Source organism: Populus euphratica, unplaced genomic scaffold, assembly GCF_000495115.2.
Source record: "Populus euphratica unplaced genomic scaffold, PopEup_1.0 scaffold13.1, whole genome shotgun sequence".
Taxonomy (NCBI): domain Eukaryota; kingdom Viridiplantae; phylum Streptophyta; class Magnoliopsida; order Malpighiales; family Salicaceae; genus Populus; species Populus euphratica.
The window spans coordinates 986,748-1,003,172 of NW_011499872.1; the positions used below are offsets into that span (position 1 = coordinate 986,748).

General features: G+C 32.9%; 2 protein-coding genes across 2 annotated transcripts; one reads left to right on the forward strand and one right to left on the reverse strand.

Annotated features, from left to right (window-relative positions):
- Positions 1-731: 731 nt before the first annotated feature.
- On the reverse strand, positions 732-3,573 carry LOC105127554 (DNA replication complex GINS protein PSF2-like). The gene is made up of 8 exons (XM_011028897.1): positions 3,346-3,573; positions 3,197-3,271; positions 2,966-3,080; positions 2,704-2,800; positions 2,592-2,622; positions 2,425-2,511; positions 1,447-1,599; positions 732-1,173 (listed from the first exon to the last, which is right to left on the reverse strand). Exons 1-8 carry the CDS (start codon positions 3,391-3,393, stop codon positions 1,153-1,155), a joined length of 627 nt encoding a protein of 208 aa, XP_011027199.1. The 5' UTR covers positions 3,394-3,573; the 3' UTR covers positions 732-1,152.
- Positions 3,574-11,406: 7,833 nt separating this feature from the next.
- Positions 11,407-14,644, forward strand: LOC105127555 (triosephosphate isomerase, cytosolic). Its single transcript, XM_011028898.1, has 9 exons — positions 11,407-11,526; positions 11,652-11,727; positions 11,912-12,035; positions 12,170-12,254; positions 12,398-12,530; positions 13,053-13,147; positions 13,523-13,601; positions 14,212-14,294; positions 14,393-14,644. Exons 1-9 carry the CDS (start codon positions 11,488-11,490, stop codon positions 14,441-14,443), a joined length of 765 nt encoding a protein of 254 aa, XP_011027200.1. The 5' UTR covers positions 11,407-11,487; the 3' UTR covers positions 14,444-14,644.
- Positions 14,645-16,425: the final 1,781 nt, after the last annotated feature.

Here is a 16,425-nt window from a genome sequence, read left to right on the forward strand (position 1 = left end):
TATAATCAACAAATAATATAATTCTTTTAAATTTTTTATAATTTTCAAAAAATATTTTTTATCCAAAATATAAAAAAAACACTTTTATAAAAACCAAACTAAATTTTTATTTAATTAGAAAATATTTTTTGTTAACATGCTTTTATAATATCAAACAAATACAGGTAAAAAAAATAATTTTTCAAAAACTATTTTCCAAAAAAATCACACCAAAAACAAATATTGCATTTCCATGAGTACCTAACATCTGCTTTTCCAAACTTCTTCGGCCTAAAAAAATAATAAATATTTACTCTCAAATTAAGTTTTGAAATCAATTTGAATAATGGCACCTCTTTTCAGGAAAAAATGCATGACCAAAATAAATCCAAATTAGCATTCAGGCAACTTTCATCAGAAAATCTAGAAGTCCAAGATTAAGACCGCAATCAGTCACCAAACAATTGCTTGCGTGACCCATGGTTGTTTCAGAACATGGGACGAAATCAAAACAATTTACAACATCAAATGAAAATTCTATCCTAATGCCCAAACAGTCAGACTATAGATTCAGTTTTATAATATGCTGACTAGATAGAAACCTAAACATTATGACCAGATTTAGCATGACAAGGTTGAGTTTGGAAGCACGCAATCCTGATTCTAACTTCCTTGTATGCATCTGAATCATCTCTATCATGCTACCTTCTACCACATTTTCACTGCAATGTCAGACCTTTAACAAATGTAAATATTTTCATCTAAACATCAAGATATTCACATCCCAGAAGATCAATTTTAACATGTTACCTCCTAGAATTGCCTTACACAAAGTTATACTGTGAAAAAAGACCCAGAAATCACTCCACCCACAATTTGACAAATACATTTTGAATAGCTGTGAACATGGAGGGAGACATTTGGATTCTACATATCGAGGAACCTTCACATGCTATTGTGCTTAATAAGAAAAGAAATAAAATTAGCTTATACATATAGTGCTGAAAAAGGCTCCGCGCAAAATCTACTGTCATTTCATCACTACACTCAGCATGGGTGGTACCCGATTTTTGTGAGAAAGGTCTAAGAAACTGAAATACCTTCTGTGGTCACCTGCAGAATGTACTCTTTTCAGGTTGAGATAGGAAGGGAATTCGAGAGGATGATGACTTCTTATCGAGGCTTCAAATTTCGCTGCATAACAAGAAAATTAGTTAAATAAAGGAAACCTAGGCTGGTGGCGTAGCACTTTTGAAATAATAGTCCACCAATTCTTTTTTCACTGTTACATAATTTTCATTTCAATGATTAGGAGGTAAAGAAGAAGAACTGAGCATTGCACAAAAAGTCTGACCATCATTTACCACTGCACCAATAAATTTCTCGATCTCATAATAATGAAATAAAATGAACACATAAGTCCGCCAATGCACAGACATATAAATCTGATATTAAGAAATGGCATACTTTTGGCCTGTCAGTAGGTATTTGTGGCTGTTTATCCAACGTTCTATCTGTATCTGTTGTTTGCTGTTCATTATCATGCTTATAAAATGCCTGCAGAGCTCTCCCAGCAAATGCACGGATTACATTGACTTCCATTGCAGACATATTTTTCCACTGCGATATCAAATTCAAGAGATCACTTCACAGAGCAGCAGAATGCAAGATCTAACAAAGGTACAGTATATCACAACATGATGAAGAATGAATCAAAATCCAAGAATTAACAAAGCTTTCCAACAATCCTACTAGTAGGCAATCGCAAAAGCTGACACCATTTGTTAAATCCAACAGGTAGATAGAATGTCTCTGTTAACAGCATAACCCACTGCCTGTATTCTTAATGGAAGTTCCTAAGAACAATTCGTCCTTCCTTTCCAGAAAGGATATAAGATACTGTTGTATGATAAGTTAAAAGTCTCAACATCTACTCAACTATGAAGTTGATTGCCGGTTGCATGGGGGCAGCAAGAAGGCTACTCAAGCATGCAAGACAACGGCATCAATTTTCAGCGTGACAAACTTCTTTTATATCTACATCTTTACTTAATTGGAAAAGGTGAGGTACTTTTTATCTCTTTTCCTTCCATTGTTTAAGTAATTTTTTCAGAACACTGGTATTTGAAATAAGAAGGGTGCTTTTCATCCCTGATTTCACGATCTATATTTCCCCCATGGATGCACTTAGGCACACTACCAAGTGCTCCGATTCTTGCACTTTAATTAATTTATTGATGTCCATCATTGTCCCAGTTAGATGCAGTGTAAACTCACATTCATGTTGTTAGAGACCAAATAAAAATAGCACGCTTTATCGGAACGTGCATATTAACAATTTACTCTTCACTTTTGCCCAACATAAGCCAGATCATCCTCTCAGCCAAGATCAGATTTTACAAGAATATACAACTTTCAAATGATAAAGAGAGACAGCAAGCATACCGTCACCGTAGATGCAGTAAACTTTTCTAAATTAGTCTCCACTTTATGAAATCTTACATCTCTGATATCCTCGATGAGTGACCTCACCTATGAACAGGTAAATATGAAATTTATGCCAAAAACACAAAAAAATAACTGAAAGAGATGAAGGAATCATCAAAGCTCACCATATACATGTCAGGAATGTCCTCACGTGCACTGCATTCACAAAAATAGAGTTGACATTCAATATTGTCATCACTGAAATGCGGAGTAAAATAGGAGTGTTTCAGCACTTACAGGTCGAAAAGAAGTCTTGAGATTTCCACGTAATGAAAGGGTAAATGCTGGAATGCATGAGAGTCCCGTTCTGCTTCCAAAACCTGAGTCAAATTTTCTAGTCCACAAAGCCAAAAGAACAATGAGAAAGTTTGCAATCTACAACTTAGTTTCCGGTAGAAATACAGCAAGAACAGTTAAATTCCTAGCCTGAGATGGTACTGGAATAAATAGTTGCATCTGATTGAGCAGGAAACTAATAACAACAAGGTCCAAAACGCACCAATTGACATCCACTGAGGAAGCCTTATTGTGCATTTCCCTCTCTTCTTCAAAGCCAGAGCTAACCAAAGCGGCACTTGAGCTGCCAATTGTGGATGAAATGGTCCATAATCCCCCTGCCATTACACCAAATCAATAAATTACAAAAAGAAAAATTGAATCAAACAAAATTGAAAAAAAAACGAATGAAGTACTTTTGTGCGAGTAAGAGAGGGAGAGAGAGAGGCATTACACAAATAAAATTGAGAGAATCCATCCTCAGATTCGGAACAATCTCCACCATTTCATCTTCTGCCATAAATTCAATCTGTACAGCAAAACAGCAGGCAAGCATAAACAACCAACCACAGATTTATCGTGTATAGAGAGAAGGAAAGGCACCTCTTCAGAAGAAAATAGAGACATGGTAGAGTCAGATTGACCAGCCATTTCTGCCACCGTGGGCGGATCTAGGGTTTAGCTAGATGGTTATTTGGAGCAATCGCAGATTAGGAGAGGCAAGGGGTGGTGATGTGGAAGGAAAGAGAGATGGGAATTGTCAACTGTGAGGTGTGAAGTGTGCGCTTTACTTCTTTTTTGGCTGGGCGCGCTAAAACTGGGTTTAATTTTTAAAATTGGCGGGCGTTGAGGAAGTTTGGGCTTCGGATTGGTGGCCCAGACGGTAAGTTAGATGATCAGATGAAGAAGAGGCTGTTTGGTGTCGTTGCTATTTCTTTTGGGGGAGGGGGGGGGTCAAAAACAGCTTTTAGGGGATCAAAAACAGCTTTTAAAAACTTAAAAGTAACAGTCGACGAACTAACGATTTATTTAAGGCATGAGCAGAGATAAATATTTACTGTGGTTAATGAAAATTTCGAAAACAAATTTTATAAGAAAAAAAAAAAGAGCGTATCAAAACAGTGGTGAGAAAAGGCACATGTGCCCAATGATAATTTATAACATTACAGGATTAACGCCCACTTTCAATTGGTAATGGTTTTGTCGAGGAATTTTTTTTTATATATATATATATATTGCTCCTCGTTCAGCGAATGCAAAGCAGGGATAGTCCTCGTGGATATTCATTCAATATTTATTAATTATTGAATAAAAAATTTAAATATTTATAAAGTATTAATTAAATTCTGAATATTTATTATTTACTATTATCTATTATTTAACAAAAAATATTTATAGTTAATATATATATATATATGTATATGTATGTTTATATATATATCATATTGTATTAAAAAAAAATCTATATAATTACCAATATGTTCATATGATATAAATATATATTTTGTATCGAATTTCAATATTCATATCTTATTTATTATCAATCAAATAAGTTATTTATCCTTAAAACATTGTATTAGTATCTATTAAATTTTAATTCCTTTAATTAAATTATCGTTCCTAAATGTAATATATAAGTGGCACGTGAAAAAAGAAATTACACAGTACACTCGAGCCAAAAATAGGTGAACTCTGAAAAATTCTTGACCGCCACGGACTCAAATGTTTTTGATGGATAGCCCCCTCGAATGAACTCAAATCCCAATCATTGGATCACTGGGTTCCTCTAGCAACCATCGATGGGGGCCCATTGTTACACCGAGCGTGGTTGTTTTAAGAGCTGGCTTTTAGAAATGTTTTTTACCTGGGATTTTAGGAGAGGCTTACCGTTGACCCAGTCGTATGTAAATGGATGAACAATGAGCCGAGCCCATATATCATTCATTCCAGTAACTAGTTTTGGAGAAAATACCATGCCTCTTACATGCATCCTTTTTATTTAAAAACAACAGGAAAATAGAAAGTTTGTTTATGATTATGACGCATTAAAATTAACCACGGTGATTATACAAAAAATTATGAATATTATGAATATTTTTTATTTTCAAAATGACTTGGAAATGATTTTAAAAAAATCAAAGATGTAATGGATTAGAAAAAAATTGTAATGTTTACATAAACAAGATGAAGTTTTGTCAAATTTTAAAAAATTAAAATTATCAGTGCAATATCATGATAATTTATCCATTTGGTTAAAGGGATGAGATTTGTCTGCAAAACAAGAGTTTTTTTTAACTCATGAATCAAGAGCTCGAAGAGGCAGCGAAACAAGGTTCTCCCTTTCTAAAATACTAAATCTCAGCCTAAACAGTGTAAATACTTAGTTATTTTTATTTTTTTTTTCCGATCATCCACTTGATTCTGGTTGTTAATGAGAGATAAGAGGGTCAATTGGCCTAGGATTCAAGCGAAAGGGCAACCCGTACTGGCCCAAAAAAAAAATGAATAAAATATCTGCAGGTGACATTCTCTCATGTATCAAGCTGGCTGATATAAAAGGCTTTTTTTTGTGTTAATGTCAGTAGATAAGTTTGTTTAATTTTTCCGAGAACTATCTTTAGTAGCCTAACAATTGTTCTGTTGAAACAAAGAAATACGTATAAACAATCAAATTTCACATGGAAACTCATTGTATTTGCTCTGTTCTGGTATGAGAAGTCAGGGGAGAGAGTGACGAGCCCTGAAAAGAAGAAGGAAGAAATGATATCTGTTTGAAAATGTAATAATGATTATTTTTTTAAATTATTTTAAATTTTAAATATATTAAAATAATATTTTTTATTTTTAAAAAATTATTTTTAATATCAACACAATAAAATAATAATAAAATATTAATTTAAAATAAAAATAAAAAATATTTTTTATTTTCAAACACATTTCTAAAATATAATACCAAACATACCCTGAAAAAACTGGTCAAAGTAAAAGGAGGAATCCGTTTGCGTTTGTTTTTAATAGATAGAAAACACACCTACGAAAACCACTGGTATACAAACAATGATGGACTTGCAAAAATATGAAACACAAGCGAGGTTTAGGATGATAGCATTTGATATTGTGGTTTTTTTTTTTTTTAGCTTTTCCGTAACTAATATATATATAAAAAAATCATTTATCCATATAAAATTATGATATATTTTAATTAAATATAACTTTTAAAAGTTTTAATTAAAATAAAATATAACTTCAATCACACTTTAACGCAATATAAAAGAGGTCAAGCTAGCTCTAGTAATCCCTAGGTACCCAAAACCATGGGCACACAAGACAACACACCTGGGTAAATCTTGCTTTAACTTCCCTCGTACTGCAGAAGACGTGTGAAGTTGGCCTGGTAGGTGCTCTAACCTTTTGATTTAGGGATAATTATTTTTTAATTAAAAATATATTAAAATAAATTTTGTTATTTAAAAAAAAATTAATACTAACACTCAAAATATCTAAAAAAAATTAATTAAAAAAACACTTTTAAAACAGAGAATAAACAAATCTTTGAAACACGTGTGGGCAGCAGAGCAGGGAAGGTTGCCACTCCTGCGGTGGTTCCTTGTTCGGTCCTGATGCAGTACGTGATCTATGTAACCATGGTTTGCACGCAGCTTGATTACTGCAATGGTCCTCCCCTTGTTTGATCTTTCTATAAAACCCGACCCAAATTAATTTAGAGGGAAACCCGTTCTGCATTAATTCTTTTTAATTGATTAAAAAATGTAGATGGCACAAATACGAACTTGAAATTTATATTGTATTAATTAGCCATTTAAACTAAAAGATAAAATATCAATAATGAAAATAATGGTTTTTATTCTAACATAACATGATGTCCGAGAAGATGATTTTTCTGCATTCTCGCGTGCTGATTGGAAAACTGATCTCCGCTTTGATTCGTCGAAGGGGTGAGAGAATTAAGGTGGGGTCGTGTTTATTTTTCTCTCTATTTTACTGTGCAAGCTGCAAGGAATTGGCAGCACAGCCTGGTGTTAGGAGCTGTTTGGTTGACGGTGCTCCTCCGAAGGTAGTGACATGTAGTATTCTGTTCGGTGCTAGTTCATCCTCTTTATATTTCCATCTTATTATTGTGCCATCGTCTCTTGAAGCAGACTTCGGTATTGAAACTAACAAATCCGCGTATCTCGACACCGGTGACGTCGATGGAGGAAATCAATTTTAGCATCCATGCTGGATCTTTACCTCTTGCTGCTGTTAATCAAAGGTTGTATGGGTATAAATCCATGTAGCATATGAGTTGGCTCTCGGGACCAGGGGCCAAAGGCTCAGCCTTGTTTCGATATAAATCGAACCCTCCCACAACTCTTCTGGCCTGTGATATTTTAAATCAATACTGGATATTTGAAATTAAGGCATTGTTATTGCATTCAAGATTTATTTTTCACAGGAAGAATTTGGCTGCCATTATATGGTGTGATATTATAATACTCCACCGCAAACCCATCCAAAATTACAAAGTCCTGGCAGCTTGAGGATGATATGTCACCTTCTGTTTTATTATCGAGTGTCAATCAAAAAGTCACACTTCGGCGGGCAACCAGGACTAGATGAGGATCAATCCCACCAACCACGTGGTTTTATACTTTTATACTTACAAGTTATACCCAATTTCTCGAGCCGGTGTAGTCAATGGCCTGCTCTTTTCGAACGATAACGTTGTCGATCACGGGAGAGAATCAATGACTTCGCTCGTATGGCTGGAGAGATGTCCAGAAAATAATAATAATAATAATAAAGCGATAATGATTAAAGAAAAACAAAATCCGGCACCGTCCATTTTTAAACCAACAAATTTTAACTGTGACTGTAGCAATAAACACATGTTATTGTAGATTGCTGTAATAGAATGACTATTTTACTACTTAACTCACAGAAAATCTGCATTGATTTTGGAGTATGTTCGTCTTTTTAAGGGGATGTGATGATCATTATTGATTTTTGCTGGTCGAATTAGTCTTTCTACGTGAAAAAAATAGACAGTTAAGTATTATAACACCCTGAAAAGAAAGTCAAAAAATAATTTGCATTTAAAGGGTTTTTTGTCATTTTAGTTTTTTTGATGCATTTTGTAATTACTGTCAAACTCTCATGACTAAAATTTTCCTGGAAAGGTTTTTTTGTTAATTTATTTTATATATATAGTATACTTACTTGCGTAACCTCGTATGCAAACTACCATCCAGGGGCTTTTTGGATTTTTTATCTTGGTTTTTTCATTATAGGGTTTGTTTGGTCTATTGCAAGAAATAAAAATATAAAAAAATTGTGTTAGTCGTTTGAAGAAAACAAGCATGCACGCGGGGAAGATTCGTCGCATGCAAGCAGCACATGCTATGTTCTCTGGTGGCCAAAAACACCAAATCATCATGCCACCAACTCCGATGAGTGGCAGCACTTCTAGTTGTCACGTGTATCACAGTTCTCAACGCCCTAGTGGTGCTTGGGATTTCTCTCCCCCCGTGTTTTCTTTTTATGGCATGAGGTGTGATTTGACAAGCAATAAAAAAATATGTCCTCTTGTTTTATTTTTATTTTAGTCATGATTTTTTTTATGAGTTCTTTGTTATTTAAAATTATTTTTTTATTATTTTTTTATTTCATCCTTTTAAATTAATTCTATTTGATTTTTTTATTGGACTTAACTCTCATTTTTTTAGTTATTATTTTTTTTTTCAATTTCAACCTTTAAAATTTAATTTAATTTATTTTTTACATCATATTTGATTATCATTATTTTAATAATTATTTATTTTTGAATTTTTTTTTATAACAAGTTTAGTCATCTTTATTTTAATTGTTGTTTTTTATATTATTTTTTTAATTGATTTTTGTTTTACCATGTTATTCCCTAACATTTTATATATTTTTTATTTTTATTTTGTTCTCATTCCTTCAACAATTTTTTTTTATCTTTTCATATTTTTTGAGTCTCTTTTTTTGGGCCCATTCATATATTTCATTATTATGAGAATATAATTAAAATATTATTTTAGCTATTTTTATTTAAAAAGCATGTTTAATTAGAGATATTTTTTACTCTTTGATCTTTAAAAATTAACCAATCATTTCATTATTTGTTTGTTTTTTATATATATATTTTTACATTAGACAATAAATCCTCCTCTTTTTCTTGTTCTTTTTTGCTGTATTTTCAAAAAAAATAAACTTTTTTATCTTTCAAGGTCGCATACCACCTTTATTTTTTGTCTTTTAAATAAGCAAATTGTTACTTGGTATGAAAAAATCCCATGCATTTGGCTAGCATGTGTTTACATGAAAAATGGTTTTTTATATAAAAAATTGTTATACCTGGCAGGATTATGAATTCAGTTTGGTGGTATAGCTGGTTAACTTAACTTTTTTTTTTTAAGATTAATTTTGTTTTTATTTCTAGTTTTTATATTTTTTTCTGTGATTTGACGGGGAAAGGAGCAGTATAAACCTGCACGTTCATTTTTTTTAAATAAAAACATTTGCCATCAAAAACACGTGGAATAAGCCATCACATTGTTTTTATAAAAAAAGATAATATAACTATGAACTTAACCTTGACTGCATAAAAAATTACCACATCAGCGGGCACAGAGAGTCACCGTGCATGCTATATTCGACCTTTATATCATGATTATGTTATTATTCGTCTAATTTAAGTTTTTTCTTCCAGGTTTTATGGGCCACGAGGGGTGATGGTGCACCGAGACTTTCAAAATTTTTACATTTAAGTCTAAACATTTTGAGATTTTAATTATATCCTTTGATCCGTGACTTGTTTAATACGAAATACATAGTTTGCACTTTCAAGTTCTCCCCTACTTGTTTTGTTTTTAAATTTTACTCTCTTTTTTTCAAATTCTCTCTTTGATTTAAAAATTATAATTCTACCATTTACCATGACATGAATAAAATAAAAGTGATAAGATAATTTTTCATCAAGATTTTTATTATAGAAAATCTTTTTAAAAAAAATAAATATGGTAAATATATTAAACATAAAAAACTTAAACTTGACAATTAACTATGTTCAAGGATAAAATAGATACAACAAACATGTTAAATTACTTCATCTCAACAATTAATCATGATTAAGGTAATACGGCTTTGACAAACATGTTAAATTTAAAAAATTTCTGCCGGCTGCAAACAGGGCAAACCAATTTGATGAAGGTGGGATTCTCGTGCAATGCTTTGCTGAATCGGTGAGCGTGTACATTGTATGTTTGCACCAGCGAACTTCTAGAAAAGGGCTTGAAGGGCTTTTAGCTACTCAAAAAACGAAAAAAAGGGGAAAAAAAGAGAATTTCCCTACTCCATCGAAGAGAAATATAGTTTGTTAGGGATACAAAGTAGAAACAAGCAAAAAAAAACTGAAAAATAGCTTGTTAGGGATACAAAGTAGAAATAAATATAAAAACTAAAAAACTGATTAAATTAAAAAAATAATTGAAAAAACCAAATAAAAAAACCGATTAAAATTATAAAAAAATTAGTCGGTTCTGTTCAGTTTTAGTTTTATAAATAAAAAATCGAACCGAATCCAAACTAGAAAAAATAGAAAAAACCGAGTTAAAACCAGAAAACCAAGCTACAACCGAGCCACCCTGAAAAACCAAGTTAAAATAAAAAAACCGAGCCAATACAGAAAAAACCGAGTCAAATAATTCGAACTGATTTTTGTCCTAAAAACTAACTAAATTGAACTAAAACTAGCCGGTTTGAACTAGTTTTAGTTTTTTCTTTCAATTCTAATTTAATTGTTTTTTTAATAAAAATTAAACCAATCCTGAAATAACTAATACAACGTCAATTGATACCCTGCATTATAAAAAAAGATAACATAACTAGTACAGTATAAGTTCAACTTTAACATTGCAAGTATCGGTTTACGTATCCCCTGCATTATACAAATCAAACACAGTGCATTCGCAACAACTATAGTTGTCTGTAAAAAAAAACCTTTATAAAGAATTTACAGGTTATTTGAAAATCTCAAGAATTAGCAGAAATAAAATAATTTCCAAATTATTTATTAAATTTTAATACTTGAAAAAACAATGAATGAATGATACAAATAATTAAAATTATAAATTTTAATAAATTTGCAAATCATATTCAGAGCGGCAGAATAATAATTAATCTTAGCAGCATTATCATCTCTCCATCTCCCTCGTATAATTGATTGGAAAATTTTTTCTTCTAAAAAGAAAATAATCTAATTAAATGATAATTTTTTAATAATTTAAATAAAATAAATTTTAAAACTATTTTTAAAAAATTCAACAAACAAACCAAACCAATTCAATACACCTCAATCACGATTCCTGTCATGTTTAACATTACGAGCGGTCCAAAAATTGTTAGATGGCCCAATCCCTGAAATACACCGTCCTATCCTCAGCTAACCATGACGTACTAATCCATGGGCCTATAAGCATCACAAAACTGCCAGGCTGTTTCGTTAATCCTAACGTCCTTTTCACTTCAATTTCCAAAACCACCCTTATCAAATCCATCTCCTACAAGCATATTCGAAACAGATTCGAGGCTAGAAAAGTAAATAAAATAACCACAGATTTATCGATCCATCACCATAAAAACTCCACAAATATCAAACAAAAACCCGACACTGAAAACAAAAACAAAAACTAAAAATCAAAACCCGTCACTCCACAATCTACAATGGGCAGGAAGTTTTTCGTTGGCGGTAACTGGAAATGCGTGAGTCTTGTTTTTATTCTTATCTATTCCGTTATTGATATCGAAATCTGATTCAGATCAGGTTTTTTTTTTTAAGTAATCAAATCAGTTATTTGAATTGGTGATTTAATTTTTTCTGGATGTAGAATGGAACCACCGAAGAAGTGAAGAAGATAGTGTCAACTCTCAATGATGCTCAAGTGCCCTCATCTGATGTTGTTGGTAAGTGTGTCTTTCTTACTCTCGCTTTCTTTTGTTCAATTAAAGTGTTGCTGTTAATCTGATTGCACAACTGAAAGGTAATTACACAAATTGGATTTACAAAAATCACAAGAAACTGATGATTTTTAATCATGATCTGCCTTTAACGTACTGATGTATCAAGAACTGGTATGATCTTCTACAGAGGTTGTTGTAAGCCCTCCATACGTGTTTCTTCCTCTGGTGAAAAGTTCGCTGAGGCCTGATTTTCATGTTGCGGCTCAAAATTGTTGGGTTAAGAAAGGGGGTGCTTTCACCGGTGAAGTCAGGTATGCGCTAATGATCTTTATTAGCTGGCCTAGTATTTTGTTTGTGCTGACTATTAGACATATGGAATCGATGAATATTTATTGTCTGTGGGATTTGAACTTCCAAATGCTGAAGTTGGTCTTCTTATGTGCAGTGCTGAGATGCTTGTGAATCTGGGTATTCCCTGGGTCATTCTTGGTCACTCCGAAAGGAGAAGTCTCCTGAATGAATCAAATGAGGTAAGTTTGTGTTACATGGTATAGCAATAACTTATCTGTAGTTAATCTGTACTGTCAATGCCTCACAAGTGCTTCTTTTTATCATAACTATTTAAAGTTTCACTCATGTAATAACTTCCCACTCTGGGGGGTGTTTCCTTTAGCTTGTGGGCGACAAGGTTGCATATGCACTTTCTCAAGGGTTGAAGGTGATAGCTTGTGTTGGTGAGACTCTTGAGCAGCGGGAAGCAGGATCTACCACGGAGGTTGTTGCTGCACAAACCAAAGCAATTGCAGGTATAGCATATATTAACCATGCTTTTTTGGATTTATGATGTTGTACATGTTTAATTTTTCCAAATAAGAAGTTCTGGCCTTCAGACAGTGGTGGAACATTGTTGACTAAGTTAATCGGTCACTAGTTGGGCATGTAGAATCATTCTGTTATTAACTGAAACACTGTACTCTTGTATACAGTGATGCAGTGTTCCTTGTTTTAAGGGGGGTAATTGATCACATGGCCACACATTTTAGATGAGCTTGAAATCAACTGTCTCTTCCTCCTGGTTCCAAGTTTTGCAGTGCACCTTCAAATGAACGTTTTAAAACTTCTGCTGTATTTATCGTTCATTTAATTGGATTTTGATCATACCAAGGGGCTTCATATATGCATGCCCTCATTATTTCAGTAGATGTGTTCATCAATTTGGAACATATGACTATGTTGATTCATTTATTTATCTTGTTGCATTCACTATATCCTAACCGAAAAGAGTTTATAGTAGTATCAATAATTGTTTAAACTTTGTTTTATTGCAGCGCGAGTATCAAACTGGGCTGATGTTGTTTTGGCCTATGAGCCCGTGTGGGCTATTGGAACAGGAAAGGTTGCAAGTCCTGCTCAGGCACAGGAGGCAAGTCCAAACTTTGTTTTCTTGTTTAAGTTGCACTCATTATATGCACCGAACGAGAAAGAAAAAGGAGCATTTAACACCCATTGTTTATTTCCTGTACCACGAAAACATAAATAATTCAAATTAACGTGCTGAGCTTTATGTTTTCTTAGAACTCAAAATCTTTTATGATTCTATGTACTTTCAATCTCACAGTATTAGCTCATTTATAGCAGGCAACTGGTGTTTTTGCCCCATAACTGTTATGTTGTTTCTTATCTGCCTGTTTTCTCAGGTTATTTCCTGCATGTTAAACACCAGTTAATCTGCGATTGTGTCTTGCCTGTTGGTTTCCCATGACTAGTTTTTTGAAATTTTTGTTTTTTAATGTTATAGGTGCATTTTGAACTGAGGAAATGGCTTCATGCAAATACCAGCCCTGAAGTTGCTGCAACCACCAGGATTATTTATGGAGGTATCTTCATATGTTAATGCTACTTGCAGTCAGTTCATTTTCTTGATTTGTTCTGTTCTTTTTTGGCAGACCTATAAGATGAATACATTGGTTGAAAATTCCAAGTACTTTTTTTTTTTCGTATTGCTCTTTGTTTTGGGAAAAATAAAAAAAAAAAGCCTTACATATTAAATACTGCATTCTGTAAGCAAGGCAGATGCTTGCATAAAATACTGAGTAGAGAACATGCTATGCATTTTTCTTCAACACAAATTCATTGAAAACATGCTTGGGGAAGTGTAAGCGGTTGTGCACCATGCTTGGTCCAGATGGATCGATATGCCTTCCTTGATATATCTATTTATAGCGTGGGCACCATCACAATACTGAGGGAACTGATTGAACCTGAACCTTATTGCGAAGTTGAGCATGCCTTGTTTGCATTCAGAGATAGAAGATATTGTGGTATCCTGAACCAATATCTAAAAAGACAATGTGCTTTTCTCATGCTGCTGGATGATATTTGCTGTCATTTTGGTTTCTTAACGGGGTGGTGAGGGAGTTAATAGAATGATGATTAATTTTCTCCCCTTTTTTTGTTTATGCTTCATTAATTTGGTGCCTGATCCAGGATCCGTTAATGGTGCAAACTGCAAGGAATTGGCAGCAAAACCTGATGTTGATGGGTTTTTGGTTGGTGGTGCTTCCCTAAAGGTAGCGAAACTTACTAGTTATTTAATTTCATTTCAGTTGACCTTTCCTTACCTGTTGATTTTCATGATATTTCCCTTTCATTGTGCCTTCATCATCAGCCGGAGTTCATTGACATTATCAAGTCTGCTGAAGTGAAGAAAAGTGCCTGAGCACAGAACCAGGGCACAGGAGGCGACTCTTTGATACTTATGTTTGGGGAGGTATAGAACTCATCATGTACAATTTAGACATGTTTTCGAGGAAATAAGTTTTCAATCTTGTCTAATGATATCAGCACTTTAACCGGCTTTATGTTTGAATAAAGATAACTATTTCCTTCCCAATGCCATTTACATTTTGAGTTCTTGGTTGCTTCCATGCCTTTGACGTGTTTGCATGAACACAATCCAGTTATTTGTTTTATATTTGGCCACTTCATCTGTTTTGAAGTGGCATCGGTTGTAAATGACAGGGATACACTTTAGGACTGGTGTGGGAAAACATCAAAGTGTGGTGTCCTTTTGACTTGAGTCTTCACCCAAGAGGAGATGTTTCATTAAACTACTGCAATGGGTGTTGTCCTGTTGCTTTCCAATTTATATTGCCTACGAAACCAAAAATACAGGTAAAGCCCTCCTGGAAAAGTTTTTCCACTTCGTCTTCTTCCCGCCTTGTCCCTTTCCTCAGTTTCTCTATCGGCAAGATCAACCTTTTTTAAGGCAAGTTATTGCTCGTTATGCAAGAAAAAGGTTGCTACACGTCATTTTGATGGATCTTTTTTCGCAGATTATGGGTCTAGGTAGGCTTAAGTTTCTCGTGTCTTTTCTTGGTTGTCCTGAGACCTGATCTTTTCCCCTGTCTAGGAGTGGGTTTGTTTGGTTATTTAACACAACCACCATGGGATAGTTGTTACATAAGCAGTCACATCATTCATGCTGTCTGTAAGTCTGTTGGAACTCGTTTGATGGCCGATAAAAAAAAAGGGGATATGGGAATTTCAGGAGTGCTCTTGTTGTTTATTGGTAAGCTGAGCATGAAAATTGAGTTTTCTTATCCTTGTATCTTTCGAGGTCAAGCTTGAACGAATAGAAATGGAAATTTGTGTTTTTCCTTTTTTTGTTCTTTTCAAGTTGAGCTTTAACCCGACGGGTTAGGTGACACTATATTAGTTTTTAGTCTATTTTCATTTGATAATTAGATCATCTGCCACCTAGACTAATAGTTCTCCAGGCTGTTCTGAGAGGGGGGTCAATTGTTGACTGAATTATTAGAAATAAAACTAAGACTCCGGAATCCACGGTAAAACGATTTATCAGCCCTTTAATGATTAACAAAATTAACGCAGACTTGAGGTAGAATTATACTTTCAGATATTTATTATACAGTATGCCAAATATATGAGTGGTGTTTGTAGATTTTACATTTTTTATATAATATAATTAGCGCACAACACTCGAGATTTTTTTTTCTAAGGTCAATGATCATTTTAAGTTTTTAACTTCAGTTTTCTTTAAATTATCTTATGGGTTTAATAGTGTTTTGATCTTTTTATAATTAAAAAAAAATGGTTAATACATGGAGCACCTCTCATTAGTTATCAGTAGCCTTTTTTTGCTGCGTTTGAAGTATCATGTCAGCTTTTATATGGTGGGTGTCACCCTTTATATGGTGGGAAGCGCAAGTTGGCTTTCATAACACAAAAACAGCTTCTAGTATAATTTTTCTCTCTCTTTTCTCTTTCTTCCACTTTAAAAGACATGTCGACTTAGCAAAGTTACAAAATGGTTCTTGATCATTTAATTACATAGAACTTGATTTATTTATTTATTTATTTTATATATTGTTATTTGATTTTTTTTATTAAATTTAATCATTATTTTTTTTATTTCTATTTATTTTACTTTTAATCTTATTTTAATTGAATTTTATTTTTCAATTTAATCCCTGATTATTTTATTTTAATTCTTTTTTTATTGAATTTGATCTTTATTCTTATGGTTGCAATTTCTTTTATTTTGATTTCTATTCTTGATTAATTATTCTTTTTTTATAAATTTATCCCTTAAATTCATCCTTTATTGTTTAATTTAATTTTATTTTCATATTATATTTGATATTTATTTTTTTAATCATATTTTTAAAACTCGATCCG